The sequence below is a fragment of the Callithrix jacchus genome, chromosome 17 (assembly GCF_049354715.1).
Source record: "Callithrix jacchus isolate 240 chromosome 17, calJac240_pri, whole genome shotgun sequence".
NCBI lineage: Eukaryota > Metazoa > Chordata > Mammalia > Primates > Cebidae > Callithrix > Callithrix jacchus.
In genome coordinates, this window is record NC_133518.1 from 48,997,277 (window position 1) to 49,010,682 (window position 13,406).

Consider the following 13,406-nt stretch of genomic DNA (forward strand, 5'->3'; position numbering starts at 1 on the left):
ACTAAAAATGCAAAAAGATAATTTGCTGGGTGTGGTGGCATGCACCTGTAGTCTCAGCTACCTGGGAGGCTGAGGCAAAAGAGTCACTTGAACCTGGAAGGCAGAGGCTGCAGTGAGCCAAGATCACACCACTACATTTCAGCCTGTGTGACAGAGTGAGACTCTGTCTCATAAAATGAATAAATAGGCTAGGTGGGGTGGGTCACACCTGTAATCCCAGCACTTTGGGAGACCAATGTGGGCAGATCACATGAGGTCAGGAGTTCGAGACCAACGTGGCCCGGTGCATGTAATTCATCTCAGCCAGGTACTTCATGCCAGGTACTACATTCCTGGTGGAGTGTGAATGTTTGCAAACTTTCAGAAAATCATCTTAGCCTCAAGGATGCCCAAAAGACACCTCAGATCACAAAGGAATAGATACAGTATGATCCCCAGAGAAAAATGTTAAAGAAGGCATACCTAATTGCTGAAAAGGATGCTTCAGGGCAGGTGTAGGTAAACTATGGTCTGAAAGCTAAACCCTGCTGGTCATTTTTTTTAATAGTCCATGAGCTAAGAATGATGTTAATAACTTTTTAAGGGGTTAGTTACATTCTAAATAATTATATAATTATCTACATATTATCCTTATTTTTCCTCTTAGCCAGTAAAGCCCGAAATATTTACTAGATAGCTCTTTGAGAAAATGTTTATGAACCTCTGCCTCAGGGGAATTTTAGTTTGTTATATTTTTTAAATTTAATTTAAGTTCTGGGATACACGTGCAGAATGTGCCATTTGTTACATAGGTATACATGCGCCATGGTGATTGGCTGCACCCATCAACCTGTCATCTAGGTTTTAAGACCTGCATGCATTAGGTATTGGTCCTAATGCTCTCCCTCCCCTTGCCCCCTATCCCTCAACAAGCCCCAGTGTGTGATGTTCCCTTCCCTGTGTCCATGTGTTCTCATTGTTAAACTCTCACTTATGAGTGAGAAGGTGCAGTGTTTGGTTTTCTGTTCCTGTGTTTGTTTGCTGAGAATGATAGTTTCCAGCTTCATCCATGTCCCTGCAAAGGGCATGAACTCATCCTTTTTTAAGGCTGTATAGTCTTCCATTTCATATATGTGCCACATTTTCTTTATCTAGTCTATCACTGATGGGCATTTGGGTTGGTTCCAAGTCTTTGCTATTGTAAATAGTGCTGCAATAAACATACATGTAAATGTGTCTTTATGGTAGAATGATTTCTAATCCTTTGGGTATATGCCCAGTAAAGGGATTGCTGGGTTAAATGGTATTTCTAATTCTGGATCTTTGAGGAATCACCACACTGTCTTCCACAATGATTGAACTAATTTACACTCCGAGCAACAGTGTAAAAGTGTTACAATTTCTTCACAGCCTCGCCAGCATCTGCTGTTTCCTGACTTTTTAATGACTGCCATTCTAACTGGTGTTTCCTTTTATTTCTCTGTATTGTTTTGATTTTTGTAATAATCATGTATTACTTTTGCAGGTTTAAAGAGGATAGATAGGTAGACAGGTAAGTAGGTAGATACGTCACTTTGGGTGCTATTGAAACTGAATGTAAGGAGAAAAAAGGAAACCAGGGACTCCAGTTAGGAAGCCACTGTAACAATCCTGGTGAAAGGGAATGGTGGTTTGGAATAGGGTGGGGGCAGCAGAGGTGGAGAGAGAGGGACAGATTTTTTGGTACTTTATGGGGGTTGCTGAGGGATTAGATATAGATGGACACAGAAAGAAATCAAAGATCATTCCTAGGTTTCATTCTTTAGTTAAATGGTGCCAACTACTAGATGGAGGGACTAGGGAGAGGATTGGGAGAGTAAACCCAGAGCTCTATTTTGGGCTTGTTAAAGCTCTAAATGTAATTGTGTGAACTAGGCAGTTGGATACAGATGATTAGAGCTGCTTAGGATGTAGAGGGGGAGGCTGAGCAGGAATTACAAGTTTAAGAGTACTCACTGTGTAGATGGTACTTGGAGCTATTTGGAGCAACAGAAAGGGAAGAGATAAGGGGACCAGGAGTCTACCTGGTGACACAGTGCCCAATCCAACTGCAGATCCAAGGCTTTGTACATGCCTGGGTCTGCTCTCTTCTGACGGGTGCCTCTGGTGACACTGTGTACCTGCTTGGATTCCCTCAAATCATAATTTCCTCTTCCCAAGGAACTGGTCAAGGAAAACTATAGCTTCATAATAGATACTGACCCTTCCTCACAGTCCAAGCCCAAATGCTTGCTTTCCTGCTTGAACAACCAACTGCTGTGGCTTCTCCTGGACGGATGGTCCTTCTGGCATCTTGATCTCTCAGTGGAGAGCTCAGTTCAGGTCCCCTTCCCTCCCAGCGTGCCCTGCCACAGTTCCCAGCCACATACAGCTCCCTTTCACTCATGCCATGCTTCTACCTGAGAATGCCAAGAAGGACTCACCAAGGAGCTGGTGTAGGTGGGATCTGAGGTATCATCCTGGAGGTAGCGGGAGAGGCCAAAGTCAGACACCTTGCACACCAGGTTACTGTTGACCAGAATGTTTCTAGCAGCCAGGTCCCGGTGCACGTAATTCATCTCAGCCAGGTACTTCATGCCAGCAGCAATGCCCCTGAGCATACCCACAAGCTGGATCACGGTGAACTGTCCATCATTTTGCTGTAATAAGACATAGAGGGCACTGGGATCAAGACGGGCTTCAGTGGTGAAGCAAAGGCAGAGATGCTGTGGCCCTGTTGCTTGTCAGTTTCCATTTGCTCCAGGCCAAGCCCCTGCTGCATCCTTCTCCCTCCCCCACTCCCATCCCCCATCCCTCTCCCTGAATTCTCTGTTCTCTTCTCCTTGCCAAGCCCTGTCAATTTAATCTCTAAATTACATCTCAAACCCATCCACTTCTTTCCAACTCCAGTGCTGCCAGTCCAACCAAGTTGCCGTCATCCATCACCTGTAACAGCCTCTTCGCCCGCCCCCCAATCCATTCTCTCCAGCCAGAGCCATCTTTTAAAGACATAAATCAGGCCATGTCAGTCCCTGGCTCAAAATATCTAATAGCCTCCCATTGCATTAAGGAAAATCTCCCAACTCCTTAGCACGGTCCAGGAGACTGCCTGGGATCAGCTACTGCCTTACCTTAGGCCACGGTCACTAACGTGCTAATGCTGCAGTGACTGGCACCCTTTCTCCTTTTCCAGGATGAACTCTTCCTGCCTTAGGGCCCTTAAATGTGCCATTCCCACTGTTTTCCCTCCAACAATCAAGATCTACTTGGCCTTCAGTTCTCTGTTTAAATATCACTTTCTTAGAGAGGCATCCCTTTACTCCCCTCCCTCAAATATGATTATCACAAATATGATGACTATGTTTAGTGCATGCTCTTAGTTGTCTTCTTAGCACATTTCACAAGTTTTAATTGTGTGTGTGTGTGCGTATGTGTGTGTGTGTATGTGTGTGTCTGTCTCTGCTGCCGATGTTTTACTCTTTGAGGACAAGAACTGTCTTTTTTTGGTCATCATAGTATTATCAGTGCTGAAAACTTTAAGGTAGATGGAAAAATCTCAATAAACATAAGTTGAGATGATGAATGATGGATACATCTTTCCCTCTTTATAAAATCAAGCATGAATGCACCTTCTCTGGGTAATACCAGGGCTTTCAGCCTTTAGACTGGGATAATCATACCTGCCTCATAGGACAGTGGGTCAGGAGAACCTCATGCACAGTGTCTGGCACAGGCAACTCTCCTAATGAATGGGAGCTGTTGCTACTCTTTCTCATGGCAACCTGCAGTGCTGCCCCCACTCTAATCATTTGTGGGCTCAGAGTTTCTTGGGTGGATGCCCTCCCTCTGGTTAGACAACAGACTCTTCAGTGAACTGTGTCTTCCTCCTGTCTCCCCAAAGCTCGTGTGTCTTGACTTTGCACACACCAGTTACATCAATAGACCCTAGGCCATGCTGCCAAGAACATACTTTCCATCTAGTCCAGCCCCAGAAGCTCCCCAAAGGGCCAAGAGTTATGTTCTATGAGTAGAACACAGCCTAGTCATTAGAATGATCTGACCAGAGGAGAGGTGGAAGCAGGACACCTGGGGTCTAGTCTATGTTTACTGCTAAACACAGTCACTCGCCAAGGCAACCATGTCCTGTGTCCCAGATTCCTTATGTGAAATGCAGAAAGCATAGACAAGGAGAGGAGCTCCCATCATCGAGCATCTATTGTATGCGAGATGTTACACAATGCACTCACATGCATATGCTCCTGCAAAAACATTTTCCATGCAAAAATAAGCAAGAAAAATGAAAGACCTGTTATAAAAACACTCTACTTATGAGCAACAGCAACAATCAAAAACTCTGACAATGACTGCGTGAACTGTTGGAAACTCTGTTCCTCACCCAAGATTGCAAGCTTGGGTCCATGTTCTGGGGCTATGCTCCCCGATCAATTGAAGGGATAGAGAAAATGGACTTTCTCCCCTCCTTCTGGAGATGTCTGCCAGTAGAAGGGCTCCCAAACACACTGTGTTTGACACACTTCCAAGTTCCAGGCTGTTTCTAACTCTAACCTTAATCACCTCCTAACCTGCCCAGGAGATTGGATGTATGCTTTCTCCATAATAGATTCTTCCAAGCAACTTAAAAAGAAAGTACAGAGCTACTTTTTGGAAAGTCTGACTGGTTTTCAGCATGTTGCCCATCTGTGAGCTGGATGTGTAGTGAGTGATGTGGCTCTTCCTCCTCACTAATACACTTCAATCAACACCTTCTCAAGAAGTTAGCCAGGCTCTTGCTAGCACCGAGTGTTTTCTCAAGTAGGTCTCCGGGGATTTGCCCCTTCAGAAAGCTGTCATGCAACTTCTATCTATTACAGAGATGTATCTCAGCCACAAGTCACATGGGTTGTATTTTTTCAATTCAGTGTATTATTTCCTCTCTGTAAGTGTACAGGCAACAGTGTCTACACATACAGAATGTCTCCCTAAAAAAACTGGCATTTGAGGAGAGCACTAGGGTGGCTTAAACAACTTTGAGAAGAGTAATGTTGAAAGTGCATGCAGCAATGTGTCTACGTTTTTGCTTTAAGTCATTTAAGTCTTCTTAGAGCTTCTTTACAATCTGATTTGTTTTAAAATTTAGATTAGTCATCCTTATAGTTTCTGGGGTCAAAAAAAGAGAGAAATGGTTAAAGGTCCAGGCTTTGGAGCCAGCAGACCTGATCTGGATCCAGGCTCTGCAGCTTAGTGGTTGTGTGGACTTGGGCAAGTTACTTAACCTCCAAGCAGTGATTTCCACATCCATAAAATAAGAACATGGTGTCCATTCTTCATAGGGTTCTGCTGAGACTAAATGAGATAACACACATGAAGGGCTGTAGCTCAGTGCCTTGTGGACTCCAAGATGTAGCAATGATCCCTGCTAATATCAGCAGGGCCTTAGTAATGACTCACAAGTCAGTTTCTCTGTACCTCAGATGTGTGTGGTGAAAGAGACTGAGGACACCTGGAACCAGAACTCTGGGTTCTTATGGCTTCCTGGGTGTGTGGGGAAAACATCCTGGGATCATTGTCCTTGGGTAGCCCAGTACACAGCACATGCTGAACTCAGCAGGTGACAGATAGGCATCTGTAATTGTAGTACATGGTTGAGACCTAATGATGCAAACCTAAAGTTTGGATCAATTAGTCATAAATGTTGGTAGCATCCATCACTTGACTTTTGAATGGCAAATACTTCACAGAGTATGTTTTGATCCATAAAACTGGTCCTGTGAAGTAGGTAAGGCGGGTAATATTAAATTGTTTTCACAGATGAGATAAAGGAGGCCTAGAAAATGTATGTGATCAGCCTTAAATCACTATGTGGTTTTGAGTTATAACCATAATCAAAGTTCAGAATGGTAAATCACTTCTCCACTGACAGTCCATCTCTGATCAACTGGTGCTGGTGGCCTCAAACGCTGTGTGGAGAAGAAGGCTGGGCATAAGTTTTGCAGGAAGAAGAACCACGATTGATTAATGATGCTACTATTATCTGGGTCTTCTAACTCCCGTCCCGTGCTTCTGCCACTGGAATATGCTGACTCTGCAATGGGCAATACATTTTCTTTAGAAATCTTTAAGGGAACCACATAACAAGATAGGTAGGGTCATGTCTGTTCATTTTGTAACCTTGGTGAAATTTAAAGATAAAAATATATTAAGATATTTTCTGGCATGTTTAACTGTTATATGCTCAGCTGATTGGCATAATTCTCCAAGAAGAACTTTTAGAGATATGAACAGCAACATTCAAAGATAAACAAGACAGAGAAAAGAAACCTAACCTATTTCTTAGTGACTTTGGGAAAGAACCTGGCTCCATGCTGAACACATAGTAAAAATATAGTACAGAGAAGAAATACAGGTTTAGGTGAGGTGATTTAAACTTTCCTCCCTTCATGAAGTGCTTTCTGCTGAAATTGCTTTTCTGCAAATGCACTGAAGCCACTTGCTGGCCCTTATATTAGACAGGAAGGATTTAGGTATCTCAACTTTCATTGACAAATCCACTTCAGGAAATGAAACCCTTATTTGATTTGTTTGAAGAAAATGAATCATAGACATTTTTCTAACTGAAAGGGACCTTTCAAGCTCATCTAGCTCAATGCCTTTCGTTTATAAATTGGGAAACTGAGTTAACAGATTTGCTCAAGGCCACAGGGTGACTCATAGCACAAACCAAAGCAGAACGTTGGTCTCAGGACTTCCAGTCTGGTGTTCTCTTCCTGATATCTGTGTTGCTACCTTCCAGTTTCAGCCCATCATCGAGCTTCTCTGATGAGAGATGTTCCTGTCTGACGTTACTTGGTGACTTTCAAGAGCCTTCCACTTATGATTATTTGTGAAAGAACCAACAGCAACCACAAAGCCAAGCTTTAGGCAAGAAAGCTTATTGAAGCATATCAAGAACCACGTTAGCCAAGCTATGGGCCACTGGTCATGGCTTCAGGAATTGTTCCTAATATTAGGGAAGTCAACAGGTTGAATCCCTTAAATTTGAGTGCCAAGAACTAAATATTTAGGCCGAGGCGGGTGGATCACGAGGTCAACAGATCGAGACCATCCTGGTCAACATGGTGAAACCCCATCTCTACTAAATATACAAAAAATTAGCTGGACATGGTGGCGCGTGCCTGTAATCCCAGCTACTCAGGAGGCTGAGGCAAGAGAATTGCCTGAACCCAGGAGACAGAGGTTGCGGTGAGCCGAGATTGCGCCATTGCACTCCAGCCTGGGTAACAAGAGCAAAACTCCGTCTCAAAAAAAAAAAAAAAAAAACTAAATATTTAATTACGGATTTATATGCTATGTAATCCAGGACACAATCATTTTTAGAAAATGGATAATAATGAACTATCTACTGAGCGTGTGGTTGAAGAATAACGGCATCTCTCAGATGCTGATTCAGGGCTAGAGCTGTAGTCACTCTCCAAAGACACTACGACCAGTGGGAAAGGAGAAGTTTGAGGGGAGGAAACAGTTGCAGAAATTGAGGCCTAATCCTTTTCCTTTCTTCTCTGAGTAGTGAACCTAAAATTATCCTACTTCCCAGAAGATGGACCCTGTAGAACTGAACTGATGACCTATTTTTCGATTTTATCAAGCAGCAGATATGTCAATTAATGTTGCTATGCTCCAGGGTTCGGTAGTAAGGCTGAAATTAGATTTATAGATTACCTGCCTACATGCAGTGTGAGGAGTCAGAAACGCTTCGTTTCCCCTTCTCCTCCTGGCACTTCCTGCGCCCACCACTCCTTTCATACCTTGCCTGCTCCTCTCTTTTCCCATGCTCCTCTCTTGTCCCCAGGTTTTCTTCCCCTGCAAGCTCAGCTCATCATCATGAGAAATGCTGGTGTCCAACATGCCTCCGTGACCTGGGCCCCAAATGAAAACAGGCCCTAGGAAGAGCAGCAGTGTGGGGTTTTGATTTCCCGCAGGCTCCTGAGAATGAATCTCCCTGTTCCCCTGCACAGTCCAGTGGCGGAGTGTGATCACAGTCCCCAAACCAAGTAGTGGCTCTCTGTGAAATCTAGTCAGGTGACTGGTAGGAAATAAATGACTCCCAAAAGGGTCTTGACACTGGTTCCAGAAAATGCTTTTCTTTCTCACATTGCCTTTTATAATCAAGCTTATTCAACATTGTTTATTCAACTCAACTTGAGGTATTCAACTTTTTAAATTCAACTATCTTCATGAGATGTCTGATCATAAATGAATGTCCCCAGGAAAGCATAGACGATGCCTTGCACTGACATGAGAGGGGTAGCAGCAAGGACAGTGAGAAATAATGTACACGCAGGATGACTAGAGCTCTCATGCCACTCCCTAGCATTTTTCTTTGAGAAATAATTTTTCATTCAACTAGCATTTACCAGGTGTGCAGTGTGCTAGGTACTAGAGTTTCCAAATACAAAGCATAACCCATACCCTCAAGGAGGCTGTCCTAGGCAAAGTACATTTGTCCAATAATCTACATCAGTTGTCTCCTACCCCTGCACCCCCAGAAAAACAAAAGCCACTACTGCCTAATGACCCAGATTGGGTGAACAGTATGTTACTGTCATACAAAGGTAGCTTCAGTAGTGTGCTTCCAGACAAGCCCTCCAGCTACCCTTCCACACTACAGTCCCTAAGCTCTGTTTCTGAGTGCTGGAGCTACCATGCAGCTGCTGATATATTACCAAATAGGTCCACACTTACTTTGGCCTTCAGATTTTGCCATTCCATCAGCCTACCTGCCTGCTTCCTCACTTGCCTGGCAAGTTCCTCATTCTCTAATATCAGATAAATTATTCCTCCTCTTTGAAGCCTTCCCTGGATTCTCCAGGAAAATGTGAGAACTTCACTTACTACATATGTACTTAACTCATGTGGAAAAAATATAAGATAGGCAAATGATTGCTAGAAGCCTTGGGCACTAGCAGAAGCAGGGGCTACATTTGTGGCAGGCTGTACTCTCTAAGATGAACATAACGAGATCTCCCATCTATTATGTGCAAGAAGACATTGAGTTGATGTCCATTCATCAAAACGTGGGGCCTGTTTTCTCCCCTTGTATCTGGGCCTGTCACTATGTTGGAAGTGACACTATGTGACTTCCTAGGCTAGGTCACTGAAGTGATACAGATTCTGCATTCTCTTGGGATGCTTTTTCTTGAGATCCAGCTTGCTCTAAGGAAGTCCAAGCAGGCCGCATAGAAAGGTGGCAGCTGACACTCAGCACTGACTGCATAGTGTTTGAATGAAGGAGCCTTCAGACAATTTTTCAGTCCTCGAGCTACTGCAACTGACTCCACGTGGATTAGAGGTGTCCCTCCAAAACCTTGCCCAAATTGCAGATTCATGAGCAAAATAAATAGTTGTCATGCTGAGCCACTGAGGTCTTGGGGGTGATTTGCGATGTATCATTAGAGCAAGGTTTCCTTTATCTCTATAGGGACAGCATCCAGAACAGGGCCTGGCCAGAGCAGCGATCCCAGCAATGTTTCAATGGCTGACCCTTTAATCTGCAGCCACAGCTATTGTTTGGTTGCTTGGGTCATGTGTGTAGCCAGCTACTGAGTATCACCCTGAGGTCCTTGCTCAGAAGGCTCTGCCCATTTTTGATGCTGCCCACTGGACCCTCTGCTCTCGGTTTCTGCTTCCTGGTTGAAGCTGTCAGCTTCCACTCCCCTGACATCAGCATCTTGGCCATTCTCATTCAGCCTTCCTCTAGTGCTCTGTGATAGCCTACAGAAATAAAAACGGTCCCATTGTGGGCCTGACTCTACTTTGGGCATATTCTGACAATGATCTGTTACAGGTCTCCCAGCCAAAGGCCTTCAGCTACTCCCCACTTCTGCTGCAAGTTGGTTGGGAATCTTCACCAACCACAGAAATAACCCGTGGATGCTTGTGATGCAGTCTCCCCCTTCCCTGCCCCGAAGTGCCTCCTCAGAGGGCAGGTGGCCCAGGCATCAGGAAATGGCAACCCATTTTACTTCTGAACCGTAAATGGAGAGAGCAGTCTGGCAGGGTGGCTGTGCTGGTGAAAGGCAGAGATGGCTGCGGATGTTTCCATGAATCACACAGGGCTATGCAGCCGCCAAAAGTCTCTTCAATCTCTGTGATTCATGCAGATGCCAATGGCCATTCTTCGCCCCTCTCTATTCATTTTATTCATCCAACAAGCGTTTGTCAAAGCCCTGCTCCATGCCATCCTCCTCCTGAGGATCCCACAAGCCCTGTTTTGTTCTCTTCTTTTAGCAACAAATCTCTGCTAACATCTCCAATGCCCATTCACACTGGATTGGGCAATTCCTGAATGGTAGGTTGTGCTCAGGGAGCCTGTCTCCCCAGCCACCATTCACCTGCATCCAAGTGCATCATCCAAGTCCCTGAGTTGGTCTTACCCTGAGGAAAGAATCCAAAGCACCATTCTCCATGAACTCTGTGATGATCATGACAGGCCGACTCTTGGTGACCACACCCTCCAGGCGAATGATGTTGGGATGGTCAAACTGACCCATGATGCTCGCCTCACTCAGAAAGTCCCGACGCTGCTTCTCCGAGTACCCTGCCTTCAGGGTCTTGATGGCCACGTAGATTTCCCTCTTGCCTGGCAGTTTCAAACGCCCCTTGTACACTTCTCCAAACTCTCCTGCAACAGCAAACATGCCATTAATATCCTCTTCCTTCTCAGTCTGTGGAACCAAGAGAGAAGGTATCTAATGGAGAACAAGGGTGCTTCAAGTTGTGGTTAAAATGGTGAAAATTGAAATAGTGTTCTCTCATTGTGACAATACTGTCTGGGCTGTAACCAGTTTATGGCAAACACAAAAGGATTACTAAAGTACATTCCTTACCTTGGTTCTTAGAAATAGTTTGGCCAGCACTTTGGGAAGCCAAGGTGGGTGGATCATGAGGTCAGGTGTTTGAGACCAGCCTGGCCAAGATGGTGAAACCCTGTCTCTACTAAAAATACAAAAATTAGCTGGGTGTGGTGGCAGGCTCTTGTAATCCCAGCTACCTTGGGAGGCTGAGGGGGGAAAATCATTTGAACCTGGGAGGTGGAGGTTGCAGTGAGTCAAGACTGCACCACTGTACTCCAGCCTGGGCGACAAAGTGAAACTCTGTCTCAAAATAAATAAATAAGAAAAAGAAAAGAAATCGAAAAACAGTTTGGGTAACTAAAGTGGAATTTCAGAATATATGAGTTTGTTTCTCCCCACACTTAATTTTTCCATTGTGTCTAGCTGAATAATTGAAATGAAATGGTTTCATTTTCACTTTGGCAGGATTATGATTCATTTTTAATGGATCCTGGTGCAAGAACATTCAGGAGATAGGGGCCATGTTCAGGTGCTTTGGCCCTCTGGATGAGATGTATACCATTTATGTTCCTTCACTGCTGGGAAAGCATTTGTGCTTATTTGGTGCCCCAGTAAACAGACACTGAAGAGTTAGAAAGGGAAGAGGTTCACTTCTGAAACACAGACGTGGAAGGAAGCAGGATTGGGCAGAGAAAGCCCAAGATCACCATGCAAACCTGATGAAATCCCAGCTAACCCAAAAGGCAGAGCCAGAGCAGTTCCCATTGCCATGCCCTCACATCCCTGCCATGCTCAGTCACTGGCTAGGGGCTACTGGGAGGAGTTGGGCCTCTGCAGGAAAGCCAGGGCCACCCCTGAAGGGGCTGCAGCTGAAGGCTGTCAGCTAACTGCACTTTTGGCAGGGGAATAGCAAGTTATTTCTCCAAACAGATATGAGTTGCACACCTCCGTGCGTGCCACAGCATTGAAACATTTTCACAGTAAAGTCACCAAGAGTAAAAACAATTATGGTGACACTATTGCATAGCTGCCTAAAAAAATATCTGTTGAATCCTGTTTAATGTGATTTCAAAAGTTATTTTATGATTTAACTTGGCTTCATAACTTCCGATTCTTTCCTGTGAGGCAGTTAAGTGACTACTTGTAAGTGTGGCATGGAATGTGTGCCAGAGGCCTGACAGGAAAAACATGGCTTTCTGCTGGGGAACTTTCTCTCTCTCTCTCTGCTCCTGAAGAAAATGATGGAGCAACCTATGAACAATCAGATAAATTACTGGCCATATTAGAAAAGCCAGTAATTCCATTCCTTTCCCTTTTCCCTTCCCTTCCTTTCTGTTTTCTTTTCTTTTAGACAGAGTCTCACTATGTTGCCCATACTGGACTCAAGCTCGTCCGTTAGGCGGTCATGCTGCCTCAGCCTCCTGAGTAGATGGGACTACAACTGTGCACCACTGCTCCTGGCTGCAACACTGATTTTCATATTGAATCATATGCTCTTTTGGTGAACTGCATGAGGTCAGACCAAGTCTCATTCATGTTTGGAGCCTGCACATCCACTCCACTGTAGTGCCTGGCACAGAGCAGACATGCCGGTAAAAGCTGTCGTATCATATTTATTATTATATGCTTGGCTTTTGCCTTGCTCGCTCTTGGGTACAAACTGCTGAAGATTCTATCTTTGCTTTATCCAGAAGTAGAATACCAGTATTTAAATTTGTGTGCTAAAAATATGTATACTGCAGCTTCTACAAACACACACTACAGTGTCTTAATTTATTTAGTAATTGAAATGAGTAAAATTTAAAGAAAAGTACTGGACAATACATGCCTGTCATATATGTTTATGTATATATATATATATATGTGTGTGTGTATATATGTGAATGTATGTATATATGTGACTAGATATGGTTATGCATGTATATATGTCATATATATGCATGCATGTATATATGTAGCATATATATAGCATATATATATCTATATATAAAACCATGAGATGAATGAATACAAATTACATATTTGATTTGATAAGTATACTAATTTGGTTAGTATTTCTTCCTTGTTGCCATAATAATGAGCTCTATTTTCTTCTAGGAAAAAGCCAGAGCTGATAGTTGAGGGTAAGGGTGTGCTAATATGTCTTTGTGGAGGAGACAGTACACAAATATCTATTTATTAACCATCTACTATGTGCCAGGAACTGTGCTAGGCACTTTGTGTGACTTATTCAGTCTTCATAACACTCCTGTGAGTTAGGTGTTACTATGGCCATTTAAATAATAGGGAAACCGAGGGATGAGGAAAACATACCCCAATCACACAGCTGAGAGTCACAGCCAGGGTTGCTGCCCATGCCCATCTCTTCCTGCCACATGGCCTCTAATAGCTGTACCTCAGTTAGCAGGGCCACAGGCAATAAAGCTACATAGATATGAAATTACAGTTCAGGGACCACCGTGCCCCAAGTGCGCAGGTTCAAACAAGTCATATATAGTGACTACTACAGCAACTCAGTATCCAGGTGAGAGCAGAAGAAATGATACTGTTTCATAGGCA

General features: G+C 44.0%; 1 protein-coding gene across 6 annotated transcripts in view; it reads right to left on the minus strand.

The window, feature by feature from the left end:
• The window catches only part of EPHB1 (EPH receptor B1), a 438,054-nt gene that overhangs the window by 49,286 nt on the left and 375,362 nt on the right, over nucleotides 1–13,406 (minus strand). For all 6 annotated transcript variants that reach the window (XM_078354180.1, XM_008983781.5, XM_078354179.1 and 3 more), the window contains 2 exons: nucleotides 10,428–10,675; nucleotides 2,442–2,657 (listed from right to left, as the gene is read on the minus strand). In XM_078354180.1, coding sequence (XP_078210306.1) covers nucleotides 2,442–2,657; nucleotides 10,428–10,675 — 464 coding nt within the window. The remainder of the gene's footprint in view (nucleotides 1–2,441; nucleotides 2,658–10,427; nucleotides 10,676–13,406) is intronic.